The 15,094-nt window shown below is 41.7% G+C and overlaps 1 protein-coding gene across 1 annotated transcript in view; it reads left to right on the top strand.

The window, feature by feature from the left end:
* Positions 1 to 15,094, top strand: part of LOC133462017 (pleckstrin homology domain-containing family G member 3) — a 33,147-nt gene that overhangs the window by 5,142 nt on the left and 12,911 nt on the right. The window contains exons 2-4 of the mRNA XM_061743094.1: positions 54 to 121; positions 10,521 to 11,062; positions 13,553 to 13,653. Coding sequence (XP_061599078.1) covers positions 54 to 121; positions 10,521 to 11,062; positions 13,553 to 13,653 — 711 coding nt within the window. The remainder of the gene's footprint in view (positions 1 to 53; positions 122 to 10,520; positions 11,063 to 13,552; positions 13,654 to 15,094) is intronic.

The following is a 15,094-nucleotide window of genomic DNA, read 5'->3' as shown; positions in this document are numbered from 1 at the left end:
ATAAATCTTGACAAGTCTGGATTATATCTAAACCTTTGCTTTCTTTTCTTCAGCTCCAAAGGCCTGCGTGCCATGCCACAGGGGTCCCATTCTGCTCTCCACCAGGGCCAAATGGGGGAAGGTAAAATTATTGCTGTTGTACTTGGAATTACTTTTGTCCTCTCAATTTCTTTGTATACATTGACTATTTTTCATATAGAGGTTGTTTTTTTTTTAACTGGGGATTTAATCCCTGCTGGTGTGCCCACCAAAGTGGGCTAACATAACACCACTCTGCAGCAGATGTGATCTGGAAAAACCCTGAAAATGGAGGAAAAGAGGAAATGTAAAGGCTCTGAAAGAGCAATGAACTCCCGTCCTACACTCTCAGCTGGCAGAGAGGCTCTTTGTGTGTCTGCAGCGCTAGGCCGGCCCCCTTCATGCAGCTGAAACAACCCAACACTTGCACATCACACCAGAATATGTCCGAATCTGTGACAAGGTGGTTAGTCCAGCCAGCTGTGCTGACTTTGTACACCGTCGGCCGCTCAAATTACATATTATTTTAGTGTTTATATTCTTCAGTCGCACAGCTACAGCATCAACAGAGAGCCTCTTTGTATGCGTTTGCCTGCTCTGTCCTTCAACCCACCACCGCCCCCTCCCCTCCTGTCTACTGAACACATTTGGCTCTGGTCTTCCACTTTGGCTGAAGAATACCAATGTGTCAATGCTTGCCTTTTTTCCCCCACGCCTGTCCTTTTGGTTTGGCGTTGGTCAGAGGAGGCGTTTGGCTCAGTTTGTCGCTCTCATGCAAATCTTTATTTATTTCATTCATTTCCGCTCATAAGATCCAGCACAAATATCTCCTTGCTTGCATTTTAAACTTTTTCAAACTGCTTACTTATAAACCAGGGGTTGTTAAAGTGCGTCTGACCCCGGATCCCTGCAGCAGGTGGATGGTGATGAGAAAGCAGCATGGATAGAAATGAGCCATCTCTGTGAGTTGATGATTGGATGGGGTTAACAAGAAGTAAGAATGATGAAGATAAAAGATTAAAAAGGCTGTGAAGAACCAGATTGAAACCCTTCTGAGAAACTGGAGCTTGATGGTTATGTCACCATTAGTTTTATTCGAAAAATGAATTTGTATTTCCTCCATTGCTGTTCCCTTGAGGATGGGAACCTATAAAACCCTCCTTATACTTCCCATGAAGTTTTACATTCTGTCATAATTCGTACAATCCTTGTGGGCCCCATGTGATGTATATTTCAACTCCTCCCCCTCCAAAAGCATGTATGTCAGGACCATCAGTCTGACGATGTTGGCTCAACCAGGCATTAATAGACCTGAGGCTGCATGAAAAACCTCTCAAAGATAAGGCTTCTCTCTGACCTACTTAACCCCAAACAGGAATGTAGCTGCGTGTGCAGAATGTACAGCTTTAACGGGGTTCTGGGGGGACGGATGGATCATCTCCTTTCACTGCAGCTTTTCCAGACCACTGGGCATAGGGTTGGGGATGTAGATAGATGGTGGCAGGGATGGCTGCATCCCTGAGTGGGCTTGTTAAGGGAGCTCCTGGACTGGAAATGCCTTTTCTGCTTAATTGCCTGTAGCATTAATCACATGCAGCTTCATGTGAGGCTGCAGTAACTCCTGCTCAGGAAACATTTGAACTTGTGCACTGATAACTGAACAAAACGCCCCCCTCATTGAACGTTTGCACTGCTGTGGTGTATGTAAATCATTTGCATGACCTAGTTGCTATTTCCATTTTAACTTTAACGTATAAAACATCACACTTAATATATTTCTGGTCAATGTCTGACTCGGACTTCCAAACTTTCAGTGTAAATTATTTAACATCCTCTCAGAAAAACCTCAACAGAGATCTTCCAGTGGATTATTGACTTCATTTACAGTAATTATTAATCTCTTTATCAACTTTCTTCGCAGTTTATAACTTTTATTCGACATTTTGTAAGCAAGTATACTATTTATGTGATACAGATGGAGGGCCAAGCCAAAATTATGTTCATTTTGTATTTTATGTTCAAAATGAATGTTGTTTTAGGTAATATTGGTGCTTTTGTTCATTAAACTGCAAACTGTTTAGTTTTTAATCTAGACCGGAACTGTCATCATCTCCTTGCAGAGCTTTCCAGCATCCAGACAATGTAAACTCTGCAGAGAGGCGCTAACAGGGCAGCTGTTTGGCTGTAGACTGTCAAACTGGTGGTAATGTTTACAAAGGGCTCACACCTCACGGGCCAGAAGTGTGTTTAAAACACGGACTCGGCGCAGCCTGCTGTGTGCGAGTGCCTCAGGAGATCTTGAAGGGGGGTTGCTTGTTGATGGAGGAGCTTCCAGAGTGGATCATCACATGCCTATGAACTGAGGTCAGCTGGCACGGCTGGATCCTTTAGGAGCCAGAGGTTGAGAACACAGGGAGCTTTAGGAGACTGGATTTGAGCTTTTTTTTTTTTAAGGATCATTGTCCTGCTAATTTGAGAAGTCTAAAACACTTGAATGTAAACGAAGTGGTTTTCATCTGTCTTTTTTTGCCTATTTGGTTTTTTGTTGCATTGTTGAAATAAGGCTAATTTAATCTGATATATCATTTCTCAGGAATAATTAAATATTTTAATTAATGGACACCTTTTTTTTTTTTAATGACCCTTTTGGACATCCGAAGGAGCTTCAATAACAGCTCTTCCAAGAATTACATTTAGAAAAACAATACTTACAAACATGTTGATGTGTAACAATACCAAAGAAATTGCTGTCGCTTGAAAAGATGTGAATTTAGTTTCAGTTTTGAACTCCAAAAATCCCCAAACGCTTCCCAGTACAGCATTTAACCTTGACTGTCAGTGAGGAATTTAGTGCGTGTGCGTGTGCGTGTGCGTGCGTGTGCGTGTGTGCGTGTGTGTGTGTGGTAGTACCTGTTGTACACAGCGGTGTATTTGCTGACCTTCAGGTTAATCATTAACGTGTAATGAAGGGTCAGAGTGAGGCCAGCTGCAGGTGTAAATCACCTTCCACATGTGAAAGGCTGCTATTAGATGAAAACCTAACCCGGGTTTTTCTTTCCATATTGGTACCTGTGACGTATCACCGGTCGTCTGGCTCATGCTGTTTGATAATGATCTGTGAAGGCCTAACCCCCCCGAGGAACTCTGTATATTCATGCCTCATGTCTTGGGGGGGTGGCCGTTCACCGTTTACGAGGTGGGGAGGGGTTCTTCCCTAGGAGGTCTGACAACCTCCCCGTCACATCAACCACCGGGGGAGGAGCAGATCGCCTTAGGTTGTGAAGGGTGTGGAAAAAGGAAGTGAGGAATGAACCTTGAGGGGGTGGAAAGGCTTTTATTTGGATGTTGTAGAAAACACGATTCCCTCTCACAGCCCCCGGGGAAATGAGGTCACACAAACCTGGCTCTGAGGGATCAGTTAACAGATTAGTGTAGCTAAAGCTGATTTTGAAATTGTAACGTTTTCTGCTTGTACGAAAGTAAACACCCTTCTCAGCCAACGAGGACGTAGGATTTTGCACCTTGTTTCTCACTTTATTGTGGAAGATGAGTTACAGTCAGAGGATTTGCTGAGAAGATGAAGAAAAAAGTGAAAGACGGCAGGAATGTGTTTTTAGTTGGACGTCTCCCAAAGGAAGAAAAAAGGTTTGTTGCGTAAAAAGTCATAAACTTTAATGAGGAAACTTCAGTTGTTGTGGATAAATCCGAAAGTACATACCTTTAGTTATTATTATTTTTCTCCTGAAGTGGACGAAGTGCCAGGTACCTAATGAATAAGAAATAATCTTTTCAGGTGACCATCCCTGATCATGCAGCGGCAGATACAGTCTGTACATCACAAGGTGACTTTGGGAATGATTCACTCTCCGCTGGGTTCATATTCATCATCATTTGATGTGTGACTCAGTATGAATCAAGCTTTATGGCTGTGTGAGGGTTACTAACTCAGCAGGCAGCGGCTTGCTCTTTTGCTTCTTTTTTTTTATTTCTGTGATGTATTCTGTTTACATCACCCTTTTTCATGAACTTACATTGCTTGCTTTGTATTCTAAGTGAAACAAAAATAAACAGGGAAATAAAAAGGTGATGGTGTGCTCAAAACCTGTTTCAGCTTTGTCATCCTTGTTTTCTACTGAAAACAGGCTGTTTTGTAATGCGCACATTTCCTGGATCTTTCGGAGAAGCATTTGCATCCTGAACAGAGATATAAGCAGTTCCTGTTTCTTTGCACCTGATTTGCTTAGAACACAAAAGGGCACAAGCCATACTGTGAAAGTTTGTGAAGTCCGTGGGGATTATCGTGAGCTAAAGCAGTTCAAAGTTAGACAGGTGTGCCCTTTTTTTTTTTTTTTTAATTACCGATGAAGAGAATACACTCACCATTCATCATATTAGGTCTAGTCACAGGAGTAGGAGGGATGAGTGGAGCCTGGAAAAAGGTGATCTGGAGATCTTCCTGACACCCTGCTCTTTTAGTCATCTGGTTCATTGGACATATCACACAAGCTTCATCTTGAGGTATGAAATGCATTTAAACTTGTATGAATAACAGAAAAGGGCTGTATTTGTTTTTAGCGTCTTAACTCTTAACTCAATGTTGTTAATGTTTGAGCCGTTTCCATTGGGGAGTTTGGAACCTATATTATTTATTAATTCAGACTTTTTTATAGTTTTTGTTTGTCTTCATGTGTGCACTCAAACATGAGTTGTGTGACATGAGCAACTGGAAGAGATCTTAGAGCTTTCCCATCCTGTTGACTCTGAAACGGTTTAAAGGAAAAAGGTTTATGGACATGGCACTTTTTGATGTCAGAATAAAGACAATATACTCTGTTTGTCTTGGATATAATTTGCATGGTTGCATAGTTTCCTTGAACTGCTGACGCAAAGCAAGTCATACTCTCTTGGAGTTGTGCAACGCTTTCCCTTTCTCGTCATCGCTGCATGCTGTAGCTTATCATGGTCTCGGCAGAGGTTGCAACTCCTAGCTGAGGACATGTGCCAGATCAAGTCAGTGGAGGTTACAGCAAGAACTTATTGTTGCTGCTTAAACGCGTCTGTCATTGACCAAGAATGCAAAAAGAAATATAAAAGTTTTGCGCAAGCCAGACAGCTTGCCACATAAAGCAATGCTATGCATTTCATACACAAACAACTCCAGACACAGACCGTCCCTGTCTCACAGATAACAGCAATGTTTTTGAAACGTTAATAATCAGGTTCTGTGGTTTTTCACTTCAATGTCTCTATTCAGCTCCCTGACTGCCCTGTAACCATGATGTCAGAGGCAGAAATGTTGGCATTGTTAACAGCGTGATAAGCTCAGACTGCAACAAGTTTAGACTTCACATTACTAGTTCTAGACTGATTAGTCATTGAGTCCACCGGTAGTAATAAAACAAAAAATGTTTCCTCTCCATCAAATCGAAGGAAGACTTCTTGGTTTGATATTTTACTTGGGGATTTCTTTAGTAATCAGTTATTTGGCTACGTGTTGAATGGATGTCCTGAATTCCAGTTTGTGTTCTTGAACGTCACAAAGACTCAACAACAAGAGAAGAGATACCACACGTCAAGCATTAACACATCTTTGTCTGTAAAAGTTAACCTAGGAATGCAAGGAATTACACTGAGGGACTGGAAGGCTGTTTCTGGAATTTCAACTATTTTTCTTTTAGTTCAACGATCAGCTTTCTGACCTAATCTCTCTTATAGAGTCTTAAGGTTATTAGGAAGAATAAGTAGGTTCTAAACAAGTCTTTGCGGTTTATTAATCTTAAGTGTAGTCCAAATACGACTGCCTTTTTAGCTTCGACTGGGTTAATTGTTAAAGGTTTAAGTTAGCAGTCGTATCGTTGCGTAACACAAGTCAGCGTTGGCTTTACTTGTGTTATAATGCTTAGTGTAATTATAATGTGAGAGTGTGAAAATCACAGGTTTGGCTTGTCAAAAAAGATTTTTCTCTCAAGACCACAACTGGTCATGTAATTAACATTCTCCAGCAGGTTTGTGTGTGAGATGTTTTTGCAGTTCTGCCCACTGAGCTCATGGAGGGAAGTGTCAGCAGAAGCCATCACTCATTAAATATAAATATGCTCACAAATTATGCTTGGACAGGGTTTTGGTAAGTTTTTCACGTGTGTGGATATAAAGGAAACCATCACTCACATGAGGCAAGTATCTGGTCGTAGCAGACTTGGATGTTGGTAGCTCAGAAAGCCCAACTCCAGCAGGCCAGTAAAAATAACCCAGCCTGAGAGGGGTTTCGAATGACGTCTCTGGATCATCAAACCGCGACTGGCCCATGTCTACTTGTTGAAACTTAACCAAGTGTTGTATCATGTGCTTATTCAGATCAACACACATGGTTAGTTGTTTGTACAAAAGTGACTGCATTTGTAAATACTCTGGAAGAACACCTCAATCCTGATCAACTTTGGCAACTTTTCACCAGGTTGGTGTGCTAAAATTATGCTGACGACAGAAAACAGCCGAGTGGGACTTTCCCTCAGTAGGCCTGAGTAACATGTTTACGCCAGTTCAACTGGACCTTTTTACAGGACCGTCTCAGTACAGCTCTGATGATACTCTCCGTGACGTTGTCTATGCACCGTTGGTGCATTTTTCAAATATCTTACCACAGAGTTTCAGTTTATTTCCCCTGTAAAAGTAATAAATACTTAAGTTTGAGTGTGTGAATTATGTTTAACTGCTTTAGCGACTTGATAATTGGCCCAAATTTGTGTTCGCTGCTCCTCGCATTAAGTAGAAAGTAATTTAAGGTGAAAAAAACATCACTGGAAAATGGCCTGTAGATAAATTCGACAAAGATTTTTTCCAAGCGTTTAATAGTGGAAAAATTATGTTAAAGAAGTCAAGCATCTTTTATCTCTCCCTGTTGCTGAGGGGTATATTTCTTCATTGTGCTAGAAATGTATTAAATCTTCATGTTGGAAACTATTAACGATCTAATCGATGGCTGTTAACACTGCAGAGGCATCTGAAACAATACATACAACAGAGGTCAACGCATCAGAACCACACTTAAACCCAAAGATCCAAAGATTCACGATACAAATATACTCTTATCCTTTTAAAATACTAAATGGTCATCAGAAACAAGTGAATACTGTTCATAGACAGACATGCCGAGTGAAAGTTTTATTTTCATTGTGGGATTTAATGTGTGCAGGTTTCTGAAATACAAAATTTGACTGTAGATCATTCCCGACTCAACATCTGACTATGGAGTGACACAGTAATAAGCACGGTTTGCCACTGTGGCTACAAACCTCTCCAGTGAATATTTATAAATATTTGCTCATGTGGAGGAGATGGAGTAGCTTTAGGCAAGAAGCGACACCGTGTGTTCATTATTTCTTATAATAAACTTGTTTGAAAAGGATCAGGGTGAAAATAAACTGAAGAAGTGGAAGTCAGAGGATCGTCGTCATAATAAACATTGCAGACAACAATGTTGACTTTTTCTATCTTTTCCAAGGTGATGTGCTGACTGGAAACTCTTAGCACTGCCGTGCAGAAGCCCAGGCATCCAGCTTGTCTGAGATAAGCAGGTCATTTGCATTCTTTTGCACAGCCGGTTTTAACATGGGCCGTGCTGGTCTACCTATGTTTTGTCCTGAAGCATTTAGTGTGTGTGTGTGTTGGTATGGTATCAGCTCCAGATACTTCCTGCCTATGGAGACTCTGCTTCTGAAGTGGTCAATCAAAGCCACTACAGAGGTTGAGCTTGTCCCGAACTCAAGTTTGTACTTTGTACACTTTGTCACGTGTGAATACAGAGATGCAAAGAATGGTTCTTTTGCATTTTTCTATCATTAGCCTGTGTTGTGCTGTAGACTGCAGACACTGCCAAGTTAAAAGTAGGAAGAGGAACAGCACAGCAGCTTTATTATAGAGGGATACTGGGTAGGAGGAAGTGATGGAAGGAGGAAGGGAGTTTCACACGCACGACACAGCAAAGCTCAAAACCAAAGAGTAAATACGGCACAGCAGAAGAAGCTTTGTTGTCATTCATATTGATGTATTCAGCGTAATAACTCACCACTACACCCCTTTTACACTATAAACCCTATGATTTGTCACAGGCCGTAAACAGAACTCTCTCTAGTGGTCGGCTTCTGCGTGCCAGCTCATCTGTTTCTGCCAGGGAGGTTTTGCATGGGAACTGCGCCGCTGGGAAGTTTTGCTGTGGACCGAGTACGGACTGTAGTGAGAACGAGATGAGCTCAGTACTGACTCATGGAAAGTTTAAAGATGCCAAGAGGTGCGTGTGAGTGTGTGTGTGTGTGTGTGTGTGTGTGTGCTAACCTGAATGAACTGAAAGGCAGTTTGTGTTTTCATGTTAAGTTCCTCATCCAGTTGCACATGTTCCACTGTTTTCATGACAGGATTTCCTGCAGAATGTTGAGACTTTAGCTGGCCATCCAGGTACATTAATGGAACCAAACCTGCACATCATTATCCACTTAATACTTGGTGTCTTTTTTTCTTTTCTTGGGCCCCTGTTATGAAATTATGACAACAAAATGGGTGATGTCCACGATTGTGTCGCCAGGTCTTAGGAAGTTCCATCCATGGTGGTGCGACTGCAGCAGAGGTGCTTGATGCGATTCATCCCCCTCTATTACTATTATCTTTTTATATTGATACACACGTTAATACTGCACATTGACCCCTTCCTTCTTACTGCACACACTGGATCAGTGCACATCCATGCACGGGAAGGAAAACTCTGGGTTACTGGCAACTAAATATAACTACCTATGGATTTTTTTCAGACCTTTTTCTACTTTTACTCACAATGTTTTGAACTGACCTTAATCACGTTCAGTGGGAGATCTTGTGTTTATTCTTCACTTTAATCACAAAGAGGGAGGACCTGATTATATAGTTTAATTGCTAATTTTTAATTAGAATGCGACAGCTGGATATTTGACCATTGTCTGTTCACTTAAGTTCAAGACAGCTGGCAAGGACATGCATTTGAATGAGTAGGAAGCAAATCCAGTCTGGCTTTTTTTTTTTTTTTTTTAATGTAATTTAAAGACCAACGACTGAAAATAACCCCCACCCACAAATGAATGCAGACATGTGCCGCCACAAGAATACTGTGATTATTTTAGAAACACTCGAGGCTTTATAAAGCTCTAACCTTTCTTCCATCATGAGCCAAATATTTGGATTGTGAACACATTTTTCCCCCAATAAGAACTGTGAAAGGTTGTGTGATCCATCTCTGGCACAGAATTGTAGGTTGACAAGCTTTTTAAAGGGGATTCATTGTGGATGGCATTTTCTCTACACCACAAGATTTGTGTGACAGCTGTGAACTGCTTCACATCTAATCATCACAGCATTTAGGTTGAAACCGTGTCGGGGCACAGGTAGAGTAGAGTAAAAAAGAGTAAGTAAGCTACATCTGCAAGCTATCAACACCAAATTATACTCTCCATCCCCTTTGGCAGTATCCCTGATTTACTCGATGATGGTTTGTGCCGCATACATTTCAGTTTATTAGACTGAAATCAAATTAAGTGACAAAGCTCCATTGCTTAAACTTGGCAAAATGCTTTTGGCGTCTTCGCTCTCAAAATATTTAAGGAAATTGAGCTCTCTGCACAGTGGCCACTCAATACTCCATTCTGACACCGCTATGAGTTCATATATTTAGGAAACGCTTCGAAGGAAAATTCCCCAGCTGGCCAGGAAGTCGGTGAAATAGAATACGGATTCCATTTCTCTTAAATTCAGACATGGCTACGTAAAGAGGGAGAAACAAAGCTCCTGGTCCCCTGACCATGTTTTTTTTTTTCTTTTCCCCTGCAGTTTTCTGTTGCTCCATTTATTTCCAAAGTTCAACCTTTTAGTAGTCAAGAACAAGAGGAAATGGCTGTTTTTTCCAAAGAATATACTGCATTCCAATTAGGTCATGTCAGAAATAATTTCTGAAAGAGCTTTTACTGTAAACCGTCACCTGTTTTCTTTCAGCCAGGGAGCACAGACAGCTTTTATTGGCTCCTGGATGGCAGCTTGAACTGTATTCATTGCATGTAGGACCTTTTTAATGGTATCTTTATGCACATGGCTTTTATTTCATTACTTGGAAGAAGAAATTCCTTTCAGAAGCTAATTCACAAGCTTTATTTCTTTAGAAGCAACATTTAATACAAATAATGTCTCGCTTACATGTGCAACTTACTGTAAGTGTCAATGACAATGACTTGAGTTTGAAGAAATACAAAAGATTGGTCTCATATGTGGAGATTTTCAACCTAGAGGGCCCCATATCTGAGAGACTAATAACCGAATATAACTGTAAATCAGAAGTATATATAATTTATTTTCATCTACATAACTTAATTTAAATATTCTGTTGTAGCGCTTCACCAGTCTATGGAGAAAGATTGTTAGAATTTCATAATGATAAAGTTTCTCAAACATTTCAAAGCTGTCTTCTCTCTCTGTTCCTCTCTTTCCAGAATGTCCTCAGTTGTCCTCACCGCTCTCCACCGCTGACCATGTCCAGGGTAACCTAGATTTGAGCCTGGACTGTTACGGCCAAGTGTACATGGAGCCGCTGGACGGCGAGGGGGAACGTCCGGTGAGCCTGGTGTCCACCCTGTCCTCCGGTTCATCCCGGGATAGCCACAGCCTTTTTGGAAGCACAGCGGCCCTTCCTTCCTCCACCACACCCCCCATACCGAGCGAGGAGGACATCGACCTGGAGTTGAGCCCAGCAGAAGGCACTAGAGAGCAGGCAGGAAATCGGAGTCCCACCCTTACTGGTTCCAGGGAACGCTGGCGGCAACCGTTGGATCCCAGGGTGATCAGCAACCAATGGAATAACAACAACGCCACCGCCAACAGAAGGGCGAGCGTGGGAATACCTTACAGCCCCACCTCACCTGTCGTCTCAGAGACCATGGCCCCCAACCCAAAGCTGACCTACATGGACCGTGTTGTCATGGAGATCATAGAGACGGAGCGCATGTATGTGAAAGACCTGCGCAGCATCGTGGAGGTGAGTGAGTTTAGGCTCATCCCGTCTGTATTCGGACTGCATTTCCCTTCACATTTACTGCTTTTCACTTTGAGCTGTTAATGTTACGTTGTAGTACGTAAACCCTCTGGCTTTTGTACATTTAAAGAGCGTATATGACTCAGACTAACATGCAGCCAAGACATAATATCTGCAGTGTTCGTTGGAAGTATTAAACTGAAATTGATCACTAAAACAGGAGAGTTTTACTCTCCTGGGAAAGTGCTGCGTCTTCTGTTCCAAGCAGCTGTTTGTGAGTGGAGGAGTCTAATAAAACATAAAATGTTTCCTTTTTCTTGCTGATCCATTCTGATTTTCTTCCTTTCGAAGCAAAAATGCATCAGACAAACACCTATGTGGGACATCTGTTGGCTGCTTTGTGTGTTTATAGATTTCTGGTTCATAAAGATGATGTCTGCTGGCACGCAGTTTATGATCTGGAGTTTTGTTTAAACCATTCTGTATATTTACAGTGCAGTGGGTGTTTACCGGCTGAGTCGGCTAGGCCTCGTATGTGGAGTCAAGGATGAGACACACACGGGATTATCATAACTTAAATCTCTGGATCGATGATTCTCCATAAAGATAGTAAAGGCCTTATCTCAACGATGTGAACGGTCTCAAATGGGTCAGGGATGAGTTCTACCAGCCCAAACACCACTCATTTCTTATCAGTTTTCTAGCCTTTTTTTTGTTTTAGTCTGAAAATGGCTTCCAGACAAAAGACTCCATTACCCTGAAGTTGTTCCTCTACTTTGCAAAGAAGCAGGGGAAGTCAGCCTGCAAAGTAATGGCTTTAACATGTGAGGCATTTCTGAGACTGACTGGCAGTAAAGCCGCCAGCAGCCCTCCTCACCTTGTCCCAGACTGCGCTGGCGTCTAGCGTTTGCTGCGGGGGGGAGTGAAGGCCCAGATCCACCTGAAGTAACGGCCCGCTCCTGACGGATGCATAATGGACTTCTAACTATTTGGGTTGACAAAAGTAGACAAAAGCAGTCACAAAGACCCTGCTGCAGGCTTAAGCCATTCCTAAACCCTCACGCTCTCTCCCAGCCAACACAAACACCTCCATATTTGCAAGTGAAGAAATGACAGATGAAAGAACAATTGGTCTTTCCATAGGCTACAGTATGGGAACACAGTTGGGTTTTTTTTAAAGCCTGGCTTTCCTTTATTACATTTTTTGTAACTCATTATAATTCCACGCCCAGTCTGGGATCTGACTGAGATGTATAAAAGACCTCCTTCAGTTTGGCTGTGATTCTCCACAAGGCCACTAATTCAAATCTTCTTGCTAACACTGACTGAGCTAATAAACGAATGTTAGGCATATATGGTTGCTCCTGCATCTAGTTTATTGTCTAGCTCATCAGTGCTCACAGAACGGTGTGTTTTCTGAACAGCTGGTTTCCAAGGATCATCAACAAACTGGCTTGAACACGCCCAGACTAATGATGCTCAGCATTTCAGGAATCAAAAGAGGAGTCACTGACGCTTATTGTATTCAGAGGAACCTGGTCATTCATGTTACTGAGTAATATTTTAAACAATTAAAGAGATTGATGTTCCCTTGAGAATATTGCACGGGTTTACAGGCATCCGTTTTCTGTAATAAAGAACAGCTTGTAGAACTGTAAGCTACAGGACATCATACACCACATTACATTTCCCAGTATGCCAAAGGTCACGGGTGTTTAGTGTAACACAAGTGGCGAGTTTTCCTTTAGGAGACTGTTATGAGTCTCCTGGCTGCAGTTTATTCAGCAGTGTGCTGGAATGACTCTGCTCCCTGATCTGGGCTGTCCTGCGGGTCATTGTGTGTCTGTGTGTTTGCAAATCTGCACCACATTACCTTGTGTGTGTTTGCAAGCTGTTGACTGGTGTACTCTTTCTTTAGCTGCTGCCTTTGCATGTGTTTGTCCTTCGTTATAGGGTTCCTGTACTTTTTCTTTTTTTTTGGATGTTGTTTGCATGTCACGTGAGTGTGTAATTGACCAAGATGGGGGACTCTTCCAGATGTTCACATGTGCAGCTTTGTTTGTTTGATGTATTACTGAGGTCCAAAGGAAGCCGGGTGCTGAGAATGAAACGGCTCGTGCCAACATTACTTGTACGGGTACAGAAGCTCTTCCAGAAATTCAAACTGTTTCCTTTTGCATGGAAAGAATCCTTAAAAGGATCTTTACAGCATCTTGTAGCTCACTGGTTAGTAAATTTCCCAGATCTTTTTTTCAGGAAAACTTCAAATGTAAAGCTTGTACTTTTTTTTTTTTTTTTTTTATTAATCTAAATGTTAGTAGCCATCAACTGTACAATCCAACTTTGAAGTTTGCAGAAGCAGCAAGAAGGATTCAAGGAAATAAGCAGGTTTTTTTAACACACTCCCCCTGCTGGTAGGAATGTGAACATGGCAGTATAACGTTTTACCGTTGAGCTTTTGAATATAATTGTGTGTTTTTTGTGTGTTTCCAGGACTATTTGGCTCACATTATTGATATGTCCAACCTTCCCATACGGCCTGAGCAAGTCTGCGCCCTTTTTGGAAACATAGAGGACATCTATGAGTTTAACAGGTAAATCGTCCCTCCAAAGGCTACAGCTTTATCACTATTGGGTCGTTTTTTTCTCTGTTTCTTTTGCTTAAAACTAAACAAAAGAAATGACAGAGGGGCAAAAAACAAGCTGCATCATTGAAGAGACAGCTAGATTCATGGCAGAGCAGAAGAATCGGGCACTGGTTTACTTGCATTCCTGTGCAGTCTATTTAGGGATAAGGAATGTTTTTGCTCACTTTGATGTCTGTGTTGTATAATGTTTTGCTGTTGGATAGTAGAGCGTGTCATGAAAGCTAAGAATGACTGATGCTTGACTACATTTACTTGCTTTTGCTGAGTGACCTTAAGCGGATGATGAGAGTAACAGCTGAAGGACTTTCAACACAGTGAAAACACTGATGCAGATATCTTAAAGCCCAAGGACAGATTGATGCAGCTGGTTTTACATTTTATCATCTTATCTTGGCAAGTATTCATCATTTGCCAAAATAGACATTAACATTTTTGTCTCTTCTCTTTTCAAGCGGCCTCTCTGGTCATGTCGAGCCTTGCAAACGGCTCTAAAGCACCAGGCGAGGAATATCAAATGTGTTCTTGTTTTTAATGACGTTTTAACCCCTTTCAACTAAAAGCGAGGGGGAAGTATAGACACCTTTTTGAACCCGGGGGGTTAATTTTTCACAGAGGAGGCGTTTCGTCTTTTCTCAGTGTTATTGACATATCGGCCAGTGAACAGGTGCTCCATGTTTGCTCACCCTTGCAACACAGTTTGCAGGAGGCTGCTCAAGGGGAAACCAGATTTATTTTTTTGTTTCAAGTTAACAGTATTTACAGTGCACTCTGCACACACAGCACATGTTGTTCTGCTACTTGAGGACCTATAGTGTCATCAGCTCAGAATTGACATTGACAAAATTAGTTTAACAATTTTCCTTTCATCTTTCACCCTAAAACTGTTTTTCTTTGTAACACCTAACCCTCCCTCAGCTGTAGATATTGTTGACCGAGAGTGCATGCTGTATGAGCAAATAACACTTTGTCTGTGACAAAGCAAATAAATCTGTCACGGTACATAAAGCAAATCTGCCCGTAGTTTCAGTCAAGTCCTTTAATGTCCCGGTGATGTCATTGTAATGACAGGTTTTATTTGTCAAACACTGACTAAAACCTGTTTCTGATGGGAATGTGGGGATGGAGAATTGCAGATCTAATGCTTGTCAGGTCAAATGTGTGTAATGATGGCTGTTAAACAGTGTGTGGCTCCCTCTACTGGTAGTCTTGATAACTGGAAAAAGAAAACATTTTAACATGCACTACTGACTAAAGTATTTGACCACACCTGGTTTATTAGTGAATTCAGCTTTTTCAATGTGACTTGCTGACACGGGTGTGTACGCTTTAAGAAACTAGTCATCTGTAAACATTAGTAAGAGCTCAGTGACCTCAGTACCGTAATGGG

This window comes from Cololabis saira, chromosome 16, assembly GCF_033807715.1.
Source record: "Cololabis saira isolate AMF1-May2022 chromosome 16, fColSai1.1, whole genome shotgun sequence".
In the NCBI taxonomy this organism is placed as follows: Eukaryota; Metazoa; Chordata; class Actinopteri; order Beloniformes; family Belonidae; genus Cololabis; species Cololabis saira.
Note: the sequence above shows the minus strand (reverse complement) of the source record. Positions and strands in the feature narration are given on the sequence as shown.